Source organism: Ipomoea nil, unplaced genomic scaffold (genome assembly GCF_001879475.1).
Source record: "Ipomoea nil cultivar Tokyo-kokei standard unplaced genomic scaffold, Asagao_1.1 scaffold0684, whole genome shotgun sequence".
Taxonomy (NCBI): domain Eukaryota; kingdom Viridiplantae; phylum Streptophyta; class Magnoliopsida; order Solanales; family Convolvulaceae; genus Ipomoea; species Ipomoea nil.
In genome coordinates, this window is record NW_017617112.1 from 1415154 (window position 1) to 1441956 (window position 26803).

General features: G+C 36.4%; 4 protein-coding genes across 4 annotated transcripts in view; all 4 read left to right on the forward strand.

Moving 5' to 3' along the window:
* Nucleotides 1-5413, forward strand: part of LOC109175100 (uncharacterized protein DDB_G0290685-like) — a 22072-nt gene extending 16659 nt beyond the window's left edge. The window contains exon 2 of the mRNA XM_019324348.1: nucleotides 5398-5413. The gene's annotated coding sequence lies outside the window, so the exon portion shown is untranslated. The remainder of the gene's footprint in view (nucleotides 1-5397) is intronic.
* LOC109175101 (uncharacterized protein DDB_G0290685-like) lies at nucleotides 4194-5472 on the forward strand. The gene has a single exon (XM_019324349.1). The coding sequence runs from the start codon at nucleotides 4220-4222 to the stop codon at nucleotides 5399-5401; it is 1182 nt and encodes a 393-aa protein (XP_019179894.1). The 5' UTR covers nucleotides 4194-4219; the 3' UTR covers nucleotides 5402-5472.
* A 15699-nt stretch (nucleotides 5473-21171) lies between these two features.
* LOC109175133 (cold and drought-regulated protein CORA-like) lies at nucleotides 21172-21805 on the forward strand. Its single transcript, XM_019324384.1, has 2 exons — nucleotides 21172-21328; nucleotides 21624-21805. The coding sequence occupies exons 1-2, from the start codon at nucleotides 21229-21231 to the stop codon at nucleotides 21803-21805; spliced, it is 282 nt and encodes a 93-aa protein (XP_019179929.1). The 5' UTR covers nucleotides 21172-21228.
* Nucleotides 21806-22295: 490 nt separating this feature from the next.
* On the forward strand, nucleotides 22296-23099 carry LOC109175134. The gene has a single exon (XM_019324386.1). The coding sequence runs from the start codon at nucleotides 22296-22298 to the stop codon at nucleotides 23097-23099; it is 804 nt and encodes a 267-aa protein (XP_019179931.1).
* Nucleotides 23100-26803: the final 3704 nt, after the last annotated feature.

The window sequence follows — 26803 nt, forward strand, 5'->3', positions numbered from 1 at the left end:
TCTCCAAACAAAAATACATTAATACCCTTCTTAAAATAAAAACACCCAAAAAAGTAGATGAATGCACGCCCAAATCTGAGCCATTCAACTGCATCATCCAACACTCAAAAATAGTCCACACGTTTTTATTTTAAGAGGGGTTTTCACATGAATCAAATTCTATATATATATATATATATATATATATATATATATATATATATATATATACATACATGATGTAATCATTATGTTTACAAGAATTTTTAATATATGAATCTACATATTTTCAGTTATTTTCTCAATATCCTATCATGCTTCACTTCCAAAAGAATCAAACCAAAAAATTTGACGTGAATTCAACAAATTATATAAGAGTACAGTTAATGTTATTAGGATTCAAATAAAAAATGTATTGCAGTAATCATTTTGCAATGCTAACTTATATATTGTGTTCAACATTTTTCTTTCTGTGTGTTTGTAAATTTACAAATTCTTTTCCCAATTAAGTTGTTGATGTTAATAATAATTTCAAATTTTATAATTCCTATTAGATCAATTATTTCTGTTGTCCTTTTCATATTTTAATGTCTTTCAATTTAATAGAATCTTAAACCACTTTCGAAATTTGAAATGATGATACATTTTAATTTTTTTTTTCCCCTTATTTGGTTCAATCTATTTCCCTTGATTTATTTACTTTAATTTAACAACAAAAAAAGCGACTGACCAACTATCTCCATGTGATCACTAGATCAAATAACAGAATACTAAAGTTGTAATACAAACTTGTAATTGAACATTAAAATCGATAAGAAGTTTAATTAAAATGTAATTAATTAAAATGAGAACCTTCCCTGTCAAGAACTGAAAGAAGGGATTTGATTACAACTTTGCGGTATTACACATGAATAAGCAAATGTTATCATATGGTGGCATAGAGAGAAACTGCATGCCTTATTAATTTGTTGGGTGGATTTGAATGGCAGGTTGATGGTAGCAGACTGGCAGTTTAGTGAACTTTATTTTTGTCAAAATCAGCTCTACTGTCAACCATTCATTTTAATATCCCATCTACTTTGGAGAAGTATTTGTTTCATGAGAAATATTTGATTGATCATACTAGAACTCACTTAATAAGTTCCTAAGCAATAAATATTTTTCTCTATCTAAAGTCATTCTTACACATCTCACTTGACAGTTGACACAATAGCACCACTTTCTACCCAATGATTCTAAATAAAAATGACAACCCTACAAAAATTATATTTCCGTGATGATAAAATTGTTCTTAAAGCTTGGATTAATCTATCTTCAAAACTTTCAAGACAAGATCAATGCTTACATTAATGTAAGACTTATAGATGGTTGGAAAAAAAATTATGTAATACAATAAATAAATAAAGAGGAAAGTGAGTGAATAAAAACTAGATTATTTGCCATCTTCAAATGTATAATCACTTTTTTTTATACGTTTGTAATTTAGATGAAGACATATGAGATACAAGATGTCATGTACAAAATTCTCAGGTTTTTTTTTGTTAAGAATTTTAAAGAGAAAAGTGACGAGGCAATTTTATAAATTTTTTATTTATTACAAAACCTATGCAAATAAATTACACCTCACACAACATAAAAAAATTCACTACATATATTCATTATATTGAACTAAAATCATAACACACAACATATATTCATTCGATCGTAATAAAACTATTGTTGGAAAAAAATAGCTTAAAATGACATAAAATGGCATGTTAAGTGGCTATTTTGTGGTACAATTATCAGTGGGGTCCACTTCCGAAATGAGTCGGCTCATAGTGGATTCGGGTTCTTCATAGTGAGACAGAGAGATTGATATATTGTACACTCAAAACGGATAATGGGCGAATGAGATATTGATTCTCAAAGTAGACCCATTTGAGTTGAAAAATGAAGGGAAAAAGTGAGCTTTTGTCCCACATTGGTTTGGGAAGAGGATTTGCCTCACTATTTATACAAGAGCTCTTTTAAAACTTATTAAATTGTATAGTATAGAGGCTCTCTCTCGCGCGCGAAAATGGGGTGCAAATCAAATCCCAGAATGAGATCGAAAAGGCTTAGATCAAGCCTAATCTCTTGTGCGGGGGTCTTGCGGGCTAAGTTTCAGTATAATTTTCCAACTCAGCCACGAAATAAAACTTGGTTTCACTTATGTGTGAAGTTTCGTGTAGCATGGCCACTGTAATGCATGAAACAATGTTTCACTGTGGGCCACCACGAATGAAACAATGTAATGCATGAAATGATGTGAACCATAATGCGTTGTTTCGTGTGGCTCCCTTGGCTGAACCACGAATGAAACAATGTAATGCATGAAATGATGTGAACCATAATGCATTGTTTCGTGTGGCTCCCTTGGCTGAAGCCGAAAGTAGTGGTTTTGGCTGAAGCCGAAAGTAGTGGTTTTGGCTGATGGCTGAAACTACTAATTAGGCAGAAAGTTCGGCCTGAAGCTTTTGTTTGTGACTGTTGGGATTTAATTCAGCTGTTATGGAATTAATTTTTGAATTAATTCCAATTTTAATTTTGAATTAACACCCATGTTAATGGTTGCTGTTACAAGAGTTGTAGGGATGCCCCTAAATGCCATAATAAAGGTTATTCACTCATCAATCCCTATATAAGGAGGGGGTAGAGTGCAGCAGATTTTCTAAGCACATAGTGACAAGAACACACAACACAGGAAGTGTTTTCTCTCCTCAAAACTCTGCTTCTACTCCTTTCTTAAGCCGAACTGTGTTCAAGGCTTTGCTCTAGTTCGCCGGGTTCGTTCGTTTGGGTGCTCGAACGTCGAACCGTAGCGCGTTTTATCCTGGGAAACCTAGGCCACGGCGCTCCTAGCACTTTTGGGAGGTGACAAATAAGGTTTTAAGGAAAGAGTGGTCTCTTGACTCACGCTAAAAACCCTTACCCAAACACGAGCCAATCTTTCCTTCTTTCGGTTTTGGATTATGCTTCTAAGCAAAAATCCTCCTTTTATGTTATAGTTTGGTTGGAATTATAATCTGTGTATTATAAATTCCATTTGGTTGATATGTATATATCTTTTTCTGTAGATATTCATGCATATAACCTTGGTGGTCTGATCTATATATATATTTGTGTGTATATATATATATATATATATATATATATATATATATATATATATATATATATATATATATATCGGATATATATATCGAATAATATTTTATATACTTCGTGTGTGTATATCTAAATATTATTTTACGATATTAAATCGATTGTGGTTCATTATCACCAACAACTATTATAAATAATAAATAAGTCTACTGCAAAATCTAAAAAAGTGTAATTGAAAAAATTGTAAGTCTTCTTCATGGCAAACTTTAAGTGTAGTACATACATAAATCTATTTCATAAAAATCCATAAGGCTTGTGGTTCTATTACCAAGAAAAAAGGAGGATTTTGAGTTCTTAATAACGACATTTTAATGTCATTTAAACATATTTATTGATGGAGAACAAAAAATAGTTATGCCACAATAATGTTAGGACCAATATGGATGTTTAAAGAAAAAGACTAAAAGTGGAATGACTCATATAAATCTAGGACCAAAAAAAGAAAAAGACTTAACACTTAGAACTAAATACATCAAAATATTATTTTATTTAATGCCATTAATTTAAACGGTTTTGTTAACACAGAACTAACAATGATCATGTCACAATAAAACTAGAACGACCAAACAGAGATGTTTTGAAAAAAAAAAAGATTAAAAATGGATTACATACCTATAAATTTTGAACTAAAAATAAAATTTAACTCTTTTTTATATATTAACTTATTATTATTATCACTATTAAAATAATTAATATTTTATTACATATAAGTTTATAACATTTATTTTTTAATTTTCAGGAAAAATGAATTAAAAAAAAAAGTAATTTTTTTTGAAAGGAAAAACAAAATAAAATTAAAAATGTAATTTCATAATTTTCGATCAAATAAAAAAAACTATGTTTTGACATTAAAACAAATATTAGAAAATAAAAATATTTTAAAAATAAAAATTGTCATTTTCCAGACAATATTTTAACGTTCAACCAAACTATTAGCTAGCTCTGTCTGTACCTACTAATGTGAACACCTTCAGTCCTCCTATAAATACACATGATTTCTTCGGTTCTGTTCATCCATCAACTATCAATCTTACATAGTAAAGAGTTTAAAAAAATGGGTTCAAAAGTTGTTGTCCTCGGCCTATCTTTGGCCGTGTTTCTCATGATAGCTTCTGAGGTTATGGCGAAGGAATTGACCAAGACTACTGCTGATACAGCGACGAAAGCTGGGAAAGATAATGGGGTTGTCAGAGATGACAAGAACTATAGTGGAGGAAGATATGGCCGCAGAGGACTGGGGGGTAGCGCATATGGCGACGGAGGAGATGAAGGTGGCAAAAATGGCCACAAAGGAGATGTTGGTGACAAAAATGACCAGGGAAGACGTGAAGATGGAAAAAACGACCACAAAGATCATGATGGTGACAAAAATGACCATAGAAGACGTGAAGATGGCAAAAACGATCACAAAGGCCGTGATGGTCACAAAGATGACCAAGGAAAATGTGATGATGGCAAAAATGGTCACAGGGGACATGATGACGACAAAAATGACCATGGAAGACATGAAGATGGCAAAAATAACCACAAAGGCCGTGATGGTCACAAAGATGACCAAGGAAGATGTGAAGATGGCAAAAATGGCCACAAAGGCTATGATGGTGACAAAAATGACCATGAAAGACGTGAAGATGACAAAAACGACCACAAAGGCCGTGATGGACACAAAGATGACCAAGGAAGATGTGAAGATGGCAAAAATGGCCACAGAGGCCATGATGGTGACAAAAATGACGACCATGGAAGACGTGAAGATGACAAAAACAACCACAAAGAGCGTGATGGACACAAAGATGACCAAGGAAGATGTGAAGATGGCAAAAATGGCCACAGAGGCCATGATGGTGACAAAAATGACCATGGAAGACGTGAAGATGACAAAAACGACCACAAAGGCCGTGATGGACACAAAGATGACCAAGGAAGATGTGATGATGGCAAAAATAGCCACAAAGGCCATGATGGTGACAAAAATGACCATGGAAGACGTGAAGATGACAAAAATGGCCACAAAGATCGTGATGATGATAGAAATGACTATGGAAGACATGAAAATGACAAAAATGACCACAAAGGTCGTGATGGTGACAAACATGACCACGGAAAACAGGGAAGTGGACGTGACAATGGTGGGTATGGCAACGTTGGAAGCGGCGATGGCAGCTATAGGCTGGGTGGAGATTGCAAGAACGGCTGCTCATACAAGGGGGAGAGCGTGGATGCAACAAAGCCTTAAGCCTCACCACTATATACCGACTCCGTATAAGCATATGAATATAGCGAATTGGCAATCTGTAATAATGCATGCAGACATGCAGTCATGAAGTACCACTTACACTTACTTCTCTGCAATATCTTTATCATAAATAAATGAATTGGTTGCCATACAATATAATTGTTTCTGATATGTTTCTTTGTTTATTGTGATATTGTGAAATAACAACCGTCTATTATTTTGTTTTATTCCTAAATAAATTTTTACACAACATATATACAAAGTTACAAACCATGTGCATGCAATATCGCAATATCACAATTCACAACATATATATATTTATTGAGTTAATACCCAAAATCGTCCTCGACTATAGTGGTTTTTCTCAATTTCGTCCTAAGCGACTTTGGTGACCTAGTATCGTCCCAAACTTTTGTGTTTCGCTCAATTTAGTCATCCATTTGTTATTCCGTCAAATTGGTGTTAAATAAAGGGACAATTCAATAATGTCAATATTGATCTCTCTTTACTTTCAACTTGTGAAGTGCGAAATTCATCTTTCTTGTACGAATTACACCCAAAATTACTCCCGAACCTGCAAATCAAATTTTATATTCGCAGTTTTAGGAGTAATTCTGGGGGTAATTCGTAAAAAAAAAAAGGATTTCGCAGTTCACATGTCTATGAGTAAAGAGATGTCAATATTAAAATTACTGAATTGTCTATTTATTTAACACCAAATGGACAGAATAACAAATGAGGGACTAAATTGAGCAAAAATGCAAAAGTCTGGGACTAAATTGAGCGAAACACAAAAGTCTGGGACGATATTAGGTCACTAAAGTCGTTTATGACGAAATTGAGAAAAACCACTATAGTCGAGGACGATTTTGGTATTAACTCTATATTTATTTAATTAAAATCACAAAACTCAACATACATTTTAATTACAATCACAACATATATACAGTTTACATAGTTTAATTCAACAAATTAAATTAAAAATCACAATTGTCTTTAAACTATAATCACAATGAAAAATGGATTCAATAGTTATAGTCTCACGCTAAGTAATAACATAAAGGCCCCGTTTGGAAACATAGTTAGCTAATTAGTCAATTTTAACTTATTTGACAACTATTAGCTGTTTGACTTGATTAAACCGTAAGTGTTTGATTAATTAGCTATTTGTAACGACTTATTGTCCCAAAATGCTAAAATTCAAAAAGCTTCTCAAAGAGTCAAAGTAGCTTTTTTTTTCGATATGTTTTTTGAGAAAGCCATTTTGCATGTAATCAGCTATATATCAGCTAACAACTAATTTACTAAATATCTTTTTACAATCAACTAATGCTATCAACTAGTCAAAGCTACTATCCAATCAGCTTACAGAGTAACTGTCATTTACCAAACATCCCTAAATTCTAAATAATATTAAGAGTTAATACCACAAATGATCATATGACTATTGAGCTACTACTCTTTTTATTAATCCTCAACATTTAATTCTACTTAAACTCATATCTTGTTGACTTTTATTTGTTACGATGAGAGAACGGAATTCAAAATCACATTTAGTTTGAGAAGATTACAATGATAGAGTCCTAAAGGAAAGCTAACACAAAACTCTCCTAAACTCTAGACTAGAAATAGCTGACCTATTCTATAGCCACATACATATAAACTATACAATATAATCTATTTACATTATTATTGCTAACACACCCCCTCAAGCACAAGGGTGTAAAGAAACAACATTGAGCTTGTCTCAGAGAGCCTGAAAACGCGGTGCTTGTAGTGGTTTGGTGAAGACGTCAGCCAACTGATCTTTGGTAGAAACAAAGTTAACAATGAAGTTCCTGGACACGACCTTGTCTCGGACGAAGTGGTAGTCGGTCTCAACATGTTTTGTGCGTGCGTGGAATACCAGATTAGCAGCTAGATACATGGCCCCAAGATTGTCACACCACAGAGATGCCGGTTTACAAGAATGTAGCCCAAGTTCCTGAAGTAACGAGACAACCAAGGTTACCTCCGCCGAGACATCAACGAGCCCTTTGTATTCAACCTCTGTTGAGGATCTAGCCACTGTGCGTTGCTTGCGGGATATCCATGATACAAGATTACCACCGAGGAAAACTGCGTAGCCACGGGTGGACTTCCTGTCAATCGGACAACCGGCCTAGTCGGAATCAGAGAAGGCATGGAGGTCGGAGGACGCCGATGCCGATAACTGTAATCCGTAGTCGTCCGTCCCTTTGATATACCGGAGGACCCGCTTTAGCAACCCCTAGTGATCATCGGTTGGAGAGTGCATAAACTGACACAACCTGTTTACTGAATAGGATAGATCTGGCCGAGTGATAGTCAGGTACTAGAAAGCCCCTACAATTCGGCGGTACTGTGTGGGATTATCAAATGGTTCTAGGGACGGTGTAGCCGTCCGTGTCACCGCAGCTGGCGTCGCTAAGGGTTTGCAATCGGACATGCCAGATCGGGCCAAGATATCCTTTATATACTGAAGTTGAGAAAGGATAAGCCCCTCCCTGACCGGTAATGTCTCGATACCCAGAAAGAAACTTGGAGTCCCGAGATCTCGGATCTTGAACGTCGTGGAGAGACGGTGTAGCAAGGTGTCAACCAGAGACAGATCATTTCCCATCATGATGATGTTGTCGACGTATACAAGCAAGTAAACCCTAGAGTCCCCAGCCGTGTAGTAGAAAAGTGAGACATCGGTCTTGGATGCCAGAAAACCGGCAGAAAGTAAGAAGTCGTGCAATCTTTTGAACTAGGCCCGAGGTGCCTGTTTTAGCACATAGAGAGATCGTTGAAGGTGACAGACATGGTCCGGGTGTGTGGGATCCTCGTAACCAGGTTGCTATTTCATATAGACTGTTTCAGAGAGATGGCCATTAAGGAATGCATTGTGAACATCCAGTTGGCGTAGCGTCCACTTGTTGGAGACTGCAAGAGAAAATAAAATACGTACCGTAGTAGGTTTGACTGTGGGACTAAATGTGTCAAAGAAATCCTCACCCGCAACTTGGTTGAAACCTTTAGCGACCAGGCGTGCCTTATAGCGCTCAATTGAGCCATCGGCTTTACGTTTGGTGCGGTATACCCACTTGCAGCCGATAACATTCATATGTGGCGTAGCCGGTATTAGCCACAGTGGCGGGATGTGAGAACACATCATGTGCATCCATCTAATATTTTTTAATGGTCTAGATTAGATTAAGTGTGTGCGAACGCGCATTAAATGTGTGCAAACACACTAAATCGCGTTTGCACACATTTAATGCGCGTTCACACATACTTAATCTAATCTAGACCATTAAAAAATATTAGATGGATGCACATGATGTGTTCTCACGAAATTAATATGTCTGTTACAAACGTTACAAAATAATGGCCACCATTAATATTTACAACAAAAACATAATTAAATTTGCGGTAATAAGATATGAATCAAATTGGTTTATCTGTCAAAAATAAATATGGGGGATTGGCGTCACAGAATCATCACCACCCTTGCCAAGGACGACTTCATACGCATAATGTTCCTCATTGTTGGATCAAGAACAAAGACTTCTCCAAAATATGGGTGGAAACTGATTGCATGTCTGTTGTTTAAGGCATTTCTACTAGGTCACTCGACTATTCTTAATTAAGCAGGAGCTATTTTTGAAGACTGCATGTCATAGGCTATTAACCTCACTATTTGATGTACATTTAATAACTTGTATCAACCGCTCAGCTAACCAAGTGGCCACACGTTAACATGGGTCACTGGCTCTCAAGCTGACTATCAACATTGGGCTGGAAATCCTCCACCCTCTTCGTATTCACAAATTCTTTGAGAATTAATAATAGAAGTCACATTTTGCTTTGAAAAAAAAAAATCTCAACAAAATATCGGATGTTGTAGTTTGACCTGTCAACTAGCTCAGTTCTCACGTGAAGTTTACACGGTAACTCGCCCGGAGGTTCATATATATGTATGAGTGTATACGTAAAGAAGAGAAAAAGGAGGAGAAGAAGAAGAACACCAAATGTAGGGCACAACAATATGTGTGTCATTTCATTAGCCTTCACTCCATTATATAAGGTTTCATACAACCTTTCACATACTCAACATCAATACATGATTAAAGGTTAAGCTATTGAAAGGTCTAATGGTTTAATGGCCACTAATAAAATATTTATAACACTCCCCCTTGGCCATTAAATAACTATACTCATGCCTCGTTAAAAACCTCGCTAGAAAAACCCAGTGGGAAAAACCTAGACGAGGAAAAGAGTACACGAAGTATGTCAAACCACTGTGTTGCACTGGTTGCCTCATTAAAAACCTTAGCCTAAGAAAACCCAGTGGGAAAAAGCTTAGCTAAGGAAAAGAGTACAACCATATGTTTTCGGAGCATAATTTTCAGTATTTCAAAAGCCTTCTAGATTATCCATTCCAGTGCAGTTAGGGGTTGTCGCTCCCCCTGAAGATAACAATCTTCTAAGCCCACGCATCCCAATTTTATGAACATATTACTCAAAAATGGATGTAGGAAGAAATTTAGTGAGCATATCTACCAGATTGTTCACTGGGACAAACTTTCTCAACAAGAATTTTACCACTCTTCTGGAGTTCATGTGTGTAGAAAGACTTATGTGCAATATGTTTTGTAAGGTTCCCCTTAAGAAACCTATTACTTGAATTACTCGTGCAACACAATCTTATTTGTCCTCATATGGGACATTGGGAGGGTAAACCATAGCATAACCAGTTTGGGACTTGGCATCATATGGATCAAATAAAAGAGCCAGCACCCAAATAGCCATCAAAACCACATATTGTTTGCTCACATAAACGTCAAAATCTTTATACCTCGAAAATGCTGGAAGATATGTTAAACACAATTCCAATATTTCATTGTAGAGGGAGCACTAAACTTTGCTAGCAATTTCATCGCAAATTCAATATCAGGCCTGATGCAATTATGGAACTTCTAGTTCAATAATAGTGCTCCAATAGGAATGAAGTAATGGACTTCCAGTCCCTAAATATCCTCATTATCATCTTCGAGTCTAAATGATCCTTTATCTACTTCAAGAGATTATTAGACAACCGTTTGTGTGATAAGTAAATAATACGTATCCATATAAAACATCTTCATGACATTTTTCAAGTAGGATAACTGGTGTATAAAACTTCTTCAAGGAGAAGCTCGATCTTCAGGTCGAGACAATACTTGGATTTCCAAGTCTTTTATTTTAAAACTCCATCTTTCGGCATGAGCTGATATCACCAAGCTCTCTATGTGTTTCAATGATATTTAAACCGTCAATATCGACTGAGATGATAAATAAATAACTCCATTAGCAATTCTTTAACAAACACATAATGGTACATATTATTTATACATTCCTTCTTCGGGAGGAAAACACTCAGTCAATAATATTCAAGTCATACAAAGACTTTAGTAGTTTAATGATACACGTTGCGATTTTCACTTTTCACATTCCAAAAGTGTTGAATCCATCGGGGATTTACAAATAAATATTAGCGTCTAATGACCAGTAAATTACAGTCATGACGTTCATCAACTGCATATCTAAATTCATAATTCACTGCCAATAAAGTTAATTTGCGGAACGTAATGCCATATGTTGTGGGAGAGAATATTTGATCAAAATCAATTCAGGGTCTCTGCGCAAACCCTTAACCTATCAGTCTCGCTTTATATCATACCACCATATTGTTTGTATTTCTCTTTCGTACAAACACCCATTTGTAACCTACAAGGTTAACATTAAATGGTGTACGTGTTATAAAGAGAATACAGTTTTAGCGAGCTGAGCTGTATATGCCTTAATTGCTCTTTTATACATTTAAAAAATCAGGGCACTACTGGTGCCTAGCTCTGGATCCAGATTCTCATATATTGAGAGCAATTTATAAGGCAATTGTGTTGTCGACAACTATAACATTTTTCATAAATTTCTCCCATAAAATAATGGCGATTTCTAATTCAACCAGACTCTAGCCATTTCCCAAAGATATTTTTATCTGGTCGTTCCGCATCCCAGTATTATGATTCTGGGTGCACCTATAAATTTACTGGGGTTTTTCACATTCTGGACGAATGTCTTCACGACATACTTCTTTAAGCGATTTCAAGAGTGACACCATTTTCTACTAGATTTAGCTTTGCGCGGATTATACCAACATGTCCCCATGCTTCTGGCATCAAGGAGCATTTGTAGATACATATGGTCCAAGTTGGGGAAGATATATAGGACATAGTCACTCTTTTATGATCAATATATATATATTGGCAGATTAATTATCTTCTGAACTTCCAGTTCAGTTTACTTCTTCTGAACTTCTAGTTCAGTCTACCTAGTACGTGGATTCAAATATTGAAGATCAATCATTCATAGAATTTCCCGGCATTCTATAAAATTTGAGCTCTTATATATCTCCCCCTAATGCCGTGAAATGATCTTCATAAAGTGTACAGTCAGCGTACCTAATTTATATATTGATCCCTTATCATGGGCTCTAAGGATTTAAATAACAGACGGAGGTTTATAATCAACATATACATGCCCACAAAGGTACGCTATGATGGTGATATAGGAAAAAGACTGCAGAATGTGAATAAAACGCAGATGGGAAATGTTGGTTTTATACCACGTACTAGGTTCTAGGGGGGGGGGGGGGATAATTATGATATGTAGTAGGTTAGATTGTGATAATCACAATAGCATATAAAACTGATGTCCCCAACAAGAAAATATATAATTTCCCAAGGCGACGCACTATAGCTCATGCCATACTATAAAATAATATGGGTCTTTAGAGCCTTTAAAAATGTATCGCAACATATGAAGTACCCAAAACATATATGTAATCATCTAAGAGTAACATATATAACCAGATATGAAAGCGTACATATCAAATGATATTATAAGGGTACACAAAAATCATAAGGAAGTTAGAAGCTTGTCAAATAAAATAGATCTTCAAGATCTCCCAAAAATCCTTATCCTCAACTTTACATTAGTTCACTCACTGGTTTGGGAATTGCTTCGTGCAAATTCACATGATATAATTCACTCCCTCATTTGCTTCGGGCAAACTGATATGAAATAATTCATTCCCTCGTTTGCTTCGAGCAAACTGATATGCTATCATTTCTTCTATCTTTCAAATTGATAACATATAAATCAATCATATCATGTATGGCATAAGTCAAAGATCATTCTTATAAAGGGGTATAATATACCACCCCTTAAATAACACAGAATTGCACTAAGCCATATGCGGAGAGAGATTTGACATTTTGACATTTCAAATTTAGTTAAAAGATGATTATCATAATTTCTTGATAATAGCAATCATTTTCGGGATTGGTATAGGATTTATGTAACAAATAATAATTAAATTTTGAATTAGCAACCAGTCAATTGCATACGAGAGTCATGTTGCATGCATGAGAAAAATTTCCATAAATAAGAATGCAAACTAAGAGAAGTAACTCCGAGAAGTAAACTTCCTCCGAAAAATAAAGTCCAGGAAGTAAACATCATTCGAAAAGTACAAATTTCTAGGCATACCACTCCATGTTAAAGCTTAGAGAAGTAAACTTTCAGAATAGTCAATTCGAGTAGTAAAATCACTTTGCACTCATAATAATTTGCGTCCAAAAATAACTTTTGGAATATATCTATTTCTCGACCATGCAATAAATATTGCAGTCATGAATTAACTTTTCGGGTGCTTCAGGCATAAACTAACTTATCTGATGCTTCAAGCATGAGCAAACTTCTCGGATGTTTCATGCTTCAGGCATGAGCTAACTTTTTCAGCCATGAATAGATTTTCATGCATTACTCAAAACATTATCATGACATCAATCATTTCTTCATCAATACCTCATAATTTTATTATCATCATTTATCACAATATTTGCTTCAGGCAAACTAGAATCATCAAGATGAGATTCATTCTTCGATGACCAAATGCTTTGGTGTGCGGCACGAATGGACAAATGCCCTTCACACCCATATTAATAGCAAACCTGCTTCTGGCTAGAATTTTGCTTCGATGAATTTGGTCGTCCTTAATTATATTGATCATTTTACTTCTTATTATTTTGAGCTCGAAACTCATACCACACTAGTCATAATCTCGACCACAACCCCTTATAAAGTTACTCAACTGGGCAACATTATGTGCTTCAGGCACCAGTGCGAGACAACCATACTTGCATTATGATTCTTCATCAACAAATGGTTGCGTTTCTTAGCCACAAGGGGTGCTAAAAATCAGGTTATAATGTTTCCCATAATTTGCTATCATATACTGCTGCTGGAGTACAAAATTACTTTGATGAAAAGTTGGCAATGTCTTTGCAATTAAATATTCCTCTAAAACTTCTTATTTAGAGTTTCACTTTCGAGACTATTTTGTGCATAGCTGAATTATAGTTAATCACTGACTTACATTATAATCTCAAAATTAATTATGAGATTAAACTAGTCAAAATGTGTCTGAAGAAGAACATTTGATGACTTCTGGTCGGGATAGTCCTTCAGGGACTTCCATCAATTCAAGGAGTTCTTTTTCAATCAGATACTCATTTTTAAGATCGTGGTTCAAGTGGTGACGTATGAAAATGGGAGCTTGTGCCTTCTAGACATCGGTGCTCTGTAACTTAGCAACAAAAAACTTGGCTCAATTCTTTAGATGCCGAATATATTTCAATATCAAGAGCCCAAGCTAAATAATTGCTTCATTCATAGGTGAGCTCAATAAATTCACATTTGGCAATGGAAGGGGTAATCTACAAAACATATATCATATGTTCTCATATGCATTCATAATATCACATGTTCATAGCAAAAATAAGGGATTTGACATCTTCTAGATGTAAATCAAACTTTCAGAGATGAAGTCAAAAGGTAAAGTCTGAAAGAACAAATTAACCTTTCGAAAACACACAAGAAACCATAAAAATGACCTTTCGAGTATTCAACCTTTCGGCAGAAAATAAAAAAAAAAAAAAAATTCATTTCGAATCCATACAAGGAAAACATAATTTTCCATTTTCAAACATGAAAACATTTTGAAGCATTGCAACCTTTCAAATACCATGCTCATATTGCAGCAATATATACAACAAAAATATTTATGTAAATTTAGCAACAACATCTATGCAGTTTGATATGAATGTTCTTATGTGCAGCATATATTATCAACATGGTGTACATACATTGTATATACGAAAAATCACTTCTATTTACACAAACATACGTTGTAATTTGGCCTATCAACTTGTTAGTTCTCGCGTGATGATTACACGGTAATTGCCCGGAGATTATATATAAGATTATAAAGTGTAGAGATGTAAGAAGAGAAGAATGACACAAGATGTAGAGCACAAACATTAGCACTTTATTTCATTAAGCCTTCACATGTATTTATACTAATCCATACAACCCTTCATATGCTTAACATAAACAATATATTAAGTAGAAGGAAAATGGAGAGTCTCAAGATTAATGGCCACTAATAAAATATTTATAACACTCCCCCTTGGCCATTAAATAACTATACTCATGCCTCGTTAAAAACCTCGCTAGAAAAACCCAGTGGGAAAAACCTAGACGAGGAAAAGAGTACACGAAGTATGTTGATCCATGTGTTGCATCTTCATACGAAAAGCCACTTCTATTTACACAAACATATATATCACATGCTTTTCTTTCAATTTGAAGAATCAAAAATAAAATTGGAAATATATATTCAGGAATTTACACAATCATATATATACGAACTAGTATGTGCAATTCATATTTCAAATTGTAGAATCAATATGTATCATATCAATCATGCATTTCATAATCATATCAAGAGGTGTAGAATCAACATGTGCCATATAAAAACATGTATTATATGAAACCTATGAACATGCTTGCCTAGTATAAAAACATGTATTATAACATGTCCGAGCATACCGTTCACCGAGGAATATGTTGGCGATTCGTGCTGATAACGTGTTGTAATTTGGCCTATCAACTTCTTAGTTCTCGCGTGATGATTACACAGTAATTGCCCGGAGATTATATATAAGATTATAAAGTGTAGAGATGTAAGAAGAGAAGAATGACACAAGATGTAGAGCACAAACATGAGCACTTTATTTCATTAAGCCTTCACATGTATTTATACTAATCCATATAACCCTTCATATGCTTAACATAAACAATATATTAAGTAGAAGGAAAATGGAGAGTCTCAAGATTAATGGCCACTAATAAAATATTTATAACATTTCCTGTCAACTAGCTCAGTTCTCACGTGATGTTTGCACGGTAACTCGCCCGGAGGTTCATATATATGTATGAGTGTATACGTAAAGAAGAGAAGAAGAAGAAGAAGAAGAAGAACACCAAATGTAGGGCACAACAATATGTGTGTCATTTCATTAGCCTTCACTCCATTATATAAAGTTTCATACAACATTTCACATACTCAACATCAATACATGATTAAAGGTTAAGCTATTGAAAGGTCTAATGGTTTAATGGCCACTAATAAAATATTTATAACATCGGAGTATTAATTTAATACTAAATGTTTTTCATTACAATTCGGACCCACTATTTATCAATTTGTATTTGTATATTTGTGAAACATAGTGACATTGCAAATTCAATGCCCCTTTCCACAATTTACTTTAGGGTGCATTTGAAAACTCAGAAAATGACTTTCGAAAAATGTTTTCCGAATTTCTAGTATTTGACAAGAGAGGAGGAAAATGAGGTCAATGGAAAATGATGGGAAAATAGGTATTCCCCCTTTTTTTTTTGGAAAGTCATTTTTCAAGAGATGCACATGTAAAAATTTTCGACCTAACTTTTTGCGGACTTTTGCGAGTCGGCCCACCAAACTCGCAAGCTAGGGTTCTTGCAACCAAAGTCCGTCCCATGAGGGTTGACGGGCCCCACGGGCCGGTCTGCTGGGTTTTTTTTTTTTCAATTCAAAGTTCAAAAAAAAAAAAGTCTACAAATAATATTAATTTTTTTGTATTTAAAAATTTTAAAAAAAAGTTATATTTTTTAAAATGTTATATATATATATATATATATATATATATATATATATATATATATATATATATATATATATATATATATATATATATATATATATATATATATCAAAAGAGTGTTATTCACAAAAGGATTTATCAAAAGTATCAAATAATTAAAATTTTAAAGTATTTATTTATTTTTATTTTCCTACTCATTTTTGGAAAATGAACCAAATACACAAAGACAGTCTTCCGTTGTGTAACCAAACACCCAAAAAAAAAAATATTTTCCAAAAGTCATTTTCCTGCTTTCCAAACGGAGCCTTAATGTCTTTTTCATATTATGCAATAAGTTCACTAACAGCCACATGTAACAAGCTATCTAGCTAGGCAACTTGGACTTCAACTCCCAATAGTCCAAGTAGCATTTTCTGGACCAAATCTGGTCCCCATCCCACAATACTTTTCGAGAAAATTTGGCATTCCACTCATTGATTTGTGAGGATAAATAACACTGAAGTTGAATAACTCCCCTTTTTGGTATCATAATTGCTTTTTTTTTTTTTTTTTTTTTTTTTTTAATATGAACTGTGCATTTATTCCATCAAAAAGAGGCAAACGCCTTTACAAGAACGCCATGGCTCCAAAAGTGAGCCATGGCTCACAATATATGTACAAGAGTGGCCCAAAAGTGACCACCCCACCACAAAAGGCTATAAGACTAAAAGGCCCATGAGCCTAAATCAAAAGAGGCCAAATGGCCTAAATAGAACCAGGCCCAAAGGCCCCTCCTTAAACTGCCACCAAAAGCCCACGGCTTACTCATGTAAAAGGCCCAAAGGCCGAATCCTTCTCTAGCAACTTTGACAATTGAGCATCACTAAGCCCAATTGATATTGCAAAAGTTTTTATTTGTGCAGCATCTCTAAATGGCTCCAACAGACACACAATTTTTGGCCTATACATTCTCACCAAGTTTTTGATCCTATGAGGGGAGCCTTGGGAGCCCACTCCCCTCACATTCCAACATATAACTTTCATCTTTTTTTCCTAGGAGATGCCTTCTTGCCCCTCTTGATAGACCTTTGAGGTTGGTTTTGCTCCTGATTCTGCTGAGGGTTCAAGTTCTGACTAACCTGAGCCCTTGTCCTTGTTCCCACTGGTGATACATGCATCCTCTTACAATCATTTTCAATTTCTACTTCATTTTCAGCAACCCTTTGATTCTGTTCTTGTTCTTCACTTGAGTCCCTAACATCAGACAATTCATCAGAGACATCATCCTTATGGGCTGCCTTGTCCTGGCCTGGTACAAGTTCTGGTCCAGGATCAATCTCCTCTGGCTTTATTTGATTTCCTTCCTCATCAACATCGTACAGGGCATTGAAACCACCCCCTTCAACCACCTGCACCCTTTCTGCTTCCTTTTCTTTCCCCTTCCCATACTGAGTTGTCTCCTTCTCCACCACTGGTTCCCCCTCACAAGGCTCCCTAATCACCACTCCAGTATTTTGCTTTCTAAACTGCCCCCTACCTCCTCCATAATTATTTGCGTTTCTACCCCCTCTCCCTCTAACTGATCCTCCCCTCCCCCTTCCTGCTCCCTCTCTCCCAGTGTCATAGATCCCTTCTTGAACATTCTGCTGCACATTTTCATCTTTCTTTGTCCCAGATGTGCTTGCCCCAAGGTCTCCAATCCCCGGATGTATTTCTGCAGCCTCCTTTTCCCCCTCCAATCCCAGTATCATAATTGCTTTGATTGCACATTTTAATTTGTGTCTTGTAGTACATATTTGTTGTTTTCCAGTGTACATTGTTATGCCTTTCAATGCATATTTTTATAGATTAGAAGTGTCGAATTTTTTTTTTTTTTTTTAAAAAAAGCAGTTGATCTTGATTAAATATGAGATTTATGCACATTTTTCACATGGGAGCTCATTCGCGCGCGCGCGCACACACACACACAATAGGTTCATGTGCGGTGGACAGCCCAGGAGTGGTTGTGCGGTTAAAACAGAGCCATTGATTCTGCTTAAATCAACGTCCAAGATTACCAAAATTAAAAAAAAATACGGTGACAATTTGGTAATTTTTGCATTTAGGTCAAAATTAAGGTGATTAGTTTTGTGATTAAGGTGCGTGAGTTTTGTATATAAGGTGCGTGAGTCTTCTGCGTACGATGCGTAAGTTTTGTGCTTAAGGTGTGTGAGTTGTGTACTTAATGGTAGTAGTTGTTGAAACATAAGGTGCGTGAGTTTTGTGCTTAAGGTGCGTGGGTTTTATGCTTATGGTGCATGAGCGTGCTTTAAGGTGTGTGAGTTTTAATTTGTGCTTAAGGTGCGTGGATTTATGTTTAATGTGAGTAGTTGCTTAAACTTAGGTGCGTGAGTTCCTTCTTAATGTGCGTTGTTTTAATCCTTAAGGTGCGTGATTTGTATGCTTAAGGTGCATTAGTTGTGTGAAACTTAAAATGAATCATTTTTAAAACCTTAGGTGCGTGGTTTGTGTTCTTAAGGTGCTTTGTTATGTGCTTAAGGTGCGTGGTTTGTGTTCTTAAGGTGTGTGATTTATGTTCTTAAAGTATTTTGTTTGTGTGCTTAATGTGCATGTGTTGTGTACTTAAAGTGCGCCAGTTTAATGCTTAATGTGCGTCTAATCGCACAACCACACGGGAAGCCATTCCCGCACCTGATCCCTTCCCCATATATATATATATATATATATATGAGCGCTCATATGTTGTCATGTCATTAGGTGTGGCGGTGTGGTCATATCTGTGTCGTTGAATCAGTTTAATCTAACGACAGTGGCTAATTATAAGGATTTGAGGATTTTCGCGCGTTTTGGTAAGTGGGGGTGTTATGGTAATTACATTGGACATTTATAGCGGCCGGGTTCCAGAATACACAAAAAATGTTGACAACATGCACCAATAGTGTAATAAAACACACCACAGTGAAACACACCAATAGTGTATATTTCCCGAACACTATATGGTGTATTTATTCATATCTAATGGTGCGTTCTTTGTGATGCGTACCTAATTTGTGTATGTTTTTGCTGTGCATTTCATAACATGGATGGTGTATATTTGTATAACAATTGGTGCGGCCGCACTGACTACACGGGAAGGCGTTGCCGCACGTAAACTTGGCACCAATGGGAATCTACAAATACACCAGAGTAAGGCTAACAATGCACCAATTACACAAATAAAACACACAACAATGTAATTTCTCTTATTTCGGTGCCTTATGACGAGTTTACCCTTACAGTTCGCTGCGTAGGAGACCGTGCGCGAAAATACGGGAAGAATTTTGATTAATGGGATTCATTGCATCTATCTAATCTAATGGCCTGTAATTGACCATATGACCACACCTACAACATGGCTACACTTGATCGCCCATATATATATATATATATATATATATATATATATATATATATAGGCGGGTTCAGGTGCGGCAGTGTCTTACGGTGCGGTTATTTCTTACGGTGCGGCAACACCAATAGTTCACCAAATATGCACCATCAACGTTAGGAAATACACCACACAAAATAGAGTAAACAGAGCCCCGCATCACCAAACACACACCATTAGGTGTGAGTAAAAACACCATACACTGTTCGGAAATACACCATTGGGGGTGGTGAGTTATATGGTGTGTTTTTTTGAGTCTGTGGTGTATTTTGTGATGTTTTATTACATTTCATTGGGGTGTGTTTTTATTACACTGTTGGTGCATATTGTTAACACTGTTGGTGTATTCTGGAATTTGACCGCACCGCCGCACCGTAAGACCCCGCCGCATATGAGCACTCTTCTATATATATATATATATATATATATATATATATATATATATATATATATATATATATATATATATATATATATATATATAGGTCAGGTTCTTCTGAGGTCAGGTCTTCCCGTGCGGTTAGTGCGGCATACACCATTAGGTATGCATAAATGCACCACACAGTGTTCGTAAATACATCATTATGTGTGGTGTATTTTTTTGACATTTCATTCTGGTGTATTTTCGAACACTGTATGCATACTTAATGGTGTATGCCGCACTGATCGCACGGGAAGACCTGACCTCACAGGAACCAAAAAAAAAATAATAAAATATATATATATATATATATATATATATATATATATATATATATATATATATATATATATATATATATATATATATAGATTTAGGATCATATGAGAACATGTGTTTAGGTGAGAACGTGAGAACACATCATGTGCATCCATCTAATATTTTTTAATGGTCTAGGTTAGATTAAGTGTGTGCGAACGCACATTAAATGCGTGCAAACGCACTAAGTCGCGTTTGCTCACATTTAATGCGCGTTCGCACACACTTAATCTAATATTGACCATTAAAAAATATTAGATGGATGCACATGATGTGTTCTCACATTCTCACCTAAGCACATGTTCTCACTGGAACCCTACCCTATATATATATATATAACAAGAAATATATGAAAATAGAAGTACAGAATTATTATATTGCTGTAACCATACGACCAAGTCAAAGTAGTAAAGATCTGTGTAGATTTGAAAACCATAAACACAGTGGTCCAACACTATTAATGAGCTGTGTCTCTACGTACTAACATGAACACCTTATCCTCCTATAAATACTGAATACACACATCATTTCTTCAGTTTTCTTCATCCTTCAACTATCAATCTTACATAGTAAAGACTTTTTAAAAATGGGTTCAAAGGTTTTTGTTCTCCTCGGCCTTTCTTTGACTGTGTTTCTCTTGATCGCTTCCGAGGTTACGGCCGAGACTACTACTACTTCAGTTGAACGTAAGTTATTATAATTAATTATATAGTGCGTACATTACTCTAATTTATTGATGATATAAAATGTATTGACAACAAGTAAAATAAAATATGACATTTTGCTCAGATGACACCTCCCTAGCTTTCCTTGAGGGAAGGTCACTGGAATAAAACAGAAACAGTGAGATCTTTAGCGGTGATTTAATACTTTTGTTAATTAAATTTATTGGCCTTAGATATGACATCCTTGTACAGATATATTGGTAATAATTAGTTTGATTATTTGCTAATTATAAGCATCTATATTCTGGTGGTGTAGCAACAAAAGCTGAGAAAGCAAGTGGGGTTGCTGGATTTGGACGTGGATGGGAAAATGGATATGGGCACGGTGGACATGGCGGTGGTGGGTATGGGCACGGTGGGCACGGCGGTGGCGGCTATGGTCACGGTGGACACGGCGGTGGGTTTCAAGGAATAATAACGAAGCAGAAGCATAACTAATCAGCTGTTAATAGCAGTTAATAAATCAACTCTCAACAGCCTTTGTTAGAAGTTAGTTAATTTTCAGTTCAGGAGTTTGTGTTAGTATATAGTCCATCTCTGTACTCTTTCTGGATTTGATGAATAATGAATGTCCTTTTACTTCCTTCCAAATCTGTTAGCTCTCAATTCGTTCCCTTGTCTTTCATTTCCGCAATATGGTATCAGAGCCACTGAGAGCTTTCTGAAGTAAATCGTCATGGCAACAACAGCGTGGCCATCTATTGGCACAAGAGGAACTCCAATGGATAATGCAGCGGCAGCGGCGACAATTGGAAACCAGACGCCTGCTCCAACTCCGACGACCGGATCAAACGTGACAGAGGTGACATACGATCCGGAATCCTAGTCGAATCCCTACTTCCTGCATCCTAACGAGAGTCCAGCGTTGATGCTCGTCTCCACACCCTTGGATGGTTCGAACTATCATCCATGGGCTAGGGCCATGACAATGGCGTTATCTTGCAAAAATAAACTCAGATTCGTCGATGGTTCTATTCTCAAACCTTCGAAAAATGATCGGAAGTACGAAGTGTGGGAATGCTGCAACGATCTTGTGATGACTTGGATCATCCGATCATTATTTCCGATGATTGGACGCAGTGCACTCTGGATTGACACTGCATACGACATATGGAGATATCTAAAACGAAGATTCAGCCAACAGGATCTCTTCAGGATCGCAGAAATCAAGTGTGAAATCTATCAAACCAAACAAGGTGATAGCAGTTTGAATGAGTACTTCACTCAACAAAAATTGTTGTGGGATGAACTTCAAATTCTCAGGCCTACCACAATTTGTCAGTGCATTTCTAAATGCGAATGTGGCAAGAAGATAAATGAGTTAAATGAACAAGTTGAAAAGGACAAGTTGTCCATATTCCTTATTGGCTTACATGATAGGTATACTGGTGTAAGGAATCAAATGATGCTCATGAGACCACTCCCAGATGTATGTGAAGCTTATTCCATGATAGCACCGCAAGAGAGACAGTTCCATATTGGATCTAGTGGTTTTACTAACCAAATGCATCAAGCTGGTGAGAATGGAGCTATTGGAAGTGCTCTAATGACTAGGGCTAGGGCAAATGGTGGTTTTCAGCAGAACTACAAGAAGTTTGCAAGCAACAACAAAAAGCCCGTGTGTACTTTCTGTGGATACACAGGACATACAGAGGATAAATGTTATAAAAAGCATGGGTATCCACCGGGTTGGAAGCCAAAACCTAGAGGCCAAGTAGCTATATACTTTTAATACATGCATTGTATCACCATAATAATTTATTGTTGCAGACAGCCTATTTGGTAACATAGTTAGCTTATCAGTCAATTTTGTCTTGTTTGATCACTATTAGCTGTTTGACTTAGTTAAACACCCAACATGAGTGTTTGGATAATCAGTTTTTTGTAACAACTTATTACTCTAAAATGCTAAAATGTAAAAAGCTTCTCAAAATAGTCTTTTGAGAAAATAAATTATACCCTTAAAGATCATTTTACATGTAATCAGCTATCAATTATTTTACCAAATATTTTTCTACAACCAACTAATGTTATCAGCTAGTTAAACCCGTTAACCAAATTTGCTATCAGCTACTCCGTATTTCTCAAACACCACCGTATCTTATCTGGAACGTAAGAATATTCTAAATTGAAGGGTAATTATATTCAATCATAAAGTTTGAGTCTTGAGAGAGCAGCAGACCTTCGTGGTCGGCTACTTTAAGGAAAATAAAGAAAGAAACAGATGGAAACAATTGTAAGGCAACCAGTTGATTTATTTATGATAAGGATATTGCAGAGAAGTAACTGTAAGTGTTACTTCACTACATGCATTATTATATTACAGATTGCCAATACACACTATTTCATATGCATTTATGGAATCCATATATATATCGGTGAGGCTTATGGCTCTGTATCCACGGGCTCCCCCTTGTATGAGCAGCACCTGCTGCAGCCTCCATGGTAGCCACAGCAACCGTGATGGCATCCTCCTCCGTGCCCACTATTGCGGAAATGAAAGACAATGGAATGAATTGAGAGCTAACAGATTTGGAAGGAAGTAAAAAGGACATTCATTATTCATCAAATCCAGAAAGAGTACAGAGATGGACTATATACTAACACAAGCTCCTTAAGTGAAAGTTAACTAACTTTTAACTAACTTCTAACAAAGGCTGTTGAGAGCTGGTTTATTAACTGCAATTAACAGCTGATTAGTTATGCTTCTGCTTCGTTATTATTTCTTGAAATCCCCCCGCAAGCTGGATTGTATAAGTTGAGCAATCCCAGCTTGGAAACATAGCTATGGAATGAGCTTGGACAGTGAGCTTTAGTTAGGATATCTGCCAGCTGATTTGCAGATGCAATGTGGAAGAGTCTGATGACTCCCTTGTGTAGCTTCTCTCTGACTAAATGGCAGTCTAATTCGATATGCTTAGTCTTCTCATGGAAGACCAGATTCTCAGTGATTGCTATTGCAGATTTGCTATCACAATAGAGAGCAGCTGAAGCATGATGATGCAGTCCAAACTCAGCAAGAAGATAGAGTAACCATTGCACCTCACATGTGGTTGTTGATAAAGCTCTATATTCTGCTTCTGAGGAAGATCTGGACACCATGGCTTGTTTTTTTTTTATTTCCAAGACACCAAGGCTTGGCCAAGAAAGATGCAGAACCCAGTCACTGATTTCCTAGAGTCTACACAAGCACCCCAATCAGAGTCCAAAAAAGCCTTCAATTGTAGATCAGAGGAGGCAGGAGAGAATAACCCTTGGCCTGGGGCTTTCTTAATGTATCTAAGAACTCTGTGAGCAGCCTGTAGATGTAGGTGTGTAGGCTTGTCCAAGAATTGTGATAGTTGTTGTGTAGCAAAACATATATCAGGCCTTGTAATAGTTAGGTACAGAAGCTTTCCAATGAGCCTTCTATATTGAGTATTATCATCAAGAACCTCACCTTCACCAGCACTCAGTTTATGTGAGGGTACTGTAGGACTGTGAACTGGCTTTGAATCCAGAAAACCTGCTTCAGTTAGCAACTCCAAAGCATACTTTCTTTGTGATACTGCAATCCCCTTCTTTTGTCTGGCTACTTCTAAGCCTAGAAAATATCTTAGCTGCCCCAAGTCTTTAATTTGGAACTGATTATTAAGATGAACTTTAACTTGTTGGATTAGCTTTAGATTAGCACTGGCCACTACTATATCATCAACATAAACTAGTAGGGCTATGAATGATGATCCACCTCCTTTGGTGAACAAAGAATTGTCTGGAACAGACTGTCTGAATCCCATATTCTGCAAGGTAGCACATAGCTTGTTGTTCCATTGTCTACTAGCTTGTTTAAGACCATACAAGGACTTTATTAATTTGCAAACCTTTCCAGCCTTCCCTTCTGTATATCTAAGAGGCAGTTCCATGTAAACCTCTTCCTCTAAGTCTCCATGAAGAAAGGCATTGTTAACATCCATTTGGTGAAGGTGCCACCCCTTTGCAACTGCAATGGCTAGGAGAGTCCTGATAGTGGTCATTTTGGCCACTGGACTAAATGTGTCCAAATAATCAATGCCAAGAGTTTGTGTATAACCTTTGGCCACCAGTCTTGCTTTGTACCTATCAATGGTTCCATCAGCCTTATGCTTAATCTTGTAAACCCATCTGCACCCAATATGTTTCTTAGATGGTGGTAGGTCCACCAACTCCCAAGTATTATTGGCCTTCAAGGCATCCAATTCACCATTCATGGCTTTCTTCCAGCAATCATACATTGTTGCTTCCTTGTAGTTTCTAGGTTCAATATGACAAGTAATATTCATGACAAATGAGTGGAAAGAGGTTGAGAGTTTAGTATAATTTACCACCTTAGATATGTCATGAGGGGAGGACTTTACAACAGAACTTTGACACTCATAGTCCCCTAGGTAAGTTGGGGTATACTTCTGCCTGGTGGATCTATTGATTGCTGGCTGCTGAGGCTGTTCTAGTGATTTCTCAACAATCTGAGACTGCTCAAGGCTATCAGCAGTGTGTGAGTTGTTTTGAGAGTTGTTTTGAGAATTGTCAGGCTCAACATATGACTGATCTTCAGGACTGTCAAGGCTGTGAGGCTCAGGACTGTCAAAACTGTGAGGCTCAGGACTGTCAAGAGTAATATTGGATTGGCCTTGAGAGTCATCAAGATGGCCTGTTGATGTATCACATGGGAGAATGATCTGGGGAGGTTGCTTCTCAGGATGAGCAGTTAACTGAAAAGGAAACATATCTTCATAAAATTCCACATCTCTTGACAGAAACATCACTTTGGAGTATAGATCATAGAGTTTATATCCTTTAGTTTCATTGGCATAGCCCAAAAAACACACTTCTTGGCCCTAGCATCAAACTTCAACTTTGGACCCAAGGTGGCAACATAGGCTAAACAACCAAAAACCTTCAAATGCTGGTATTATGGAACCTTTTTGAGCAAGACATGGCAAGGTATCTGTTGATTAATAGCAGCAGAGAGCAACCTATTTATGAGATAGGCTGCATGTAGAACACATTCTCCTTAGAAGCTCTCTGGAAAATGTGCATGGAATCTGAGAGCCCTGGCCATGGATAGGAGGTGTCCATGCTTTCTCACAACCCTACTTTTCTGTTGAGGTGTGTATGTGCAAGATGTTTGATGCAGTATTCCTTCTTGACTAAAAAAATCAGACATGGCAAACTCTAGACCATTATCTGTCCTTATGTTCTTGATGTGCACTCCAAACTGATTCTTAACCATTTTATAGAATCCCACAACCAAACTTCTAACCTCAGATTTCTTTCTCATCAAATGTACCCAGACTGCCCTACTGTGGTCATCTATTATGGTGAGGAAGTAATGATGACCATGAATGGTGGCAACCTTATAGGGACCCCAAATATCCATGTGTAGTAAATCAAAACAGGCAGCTGAAATGGAATTACTGG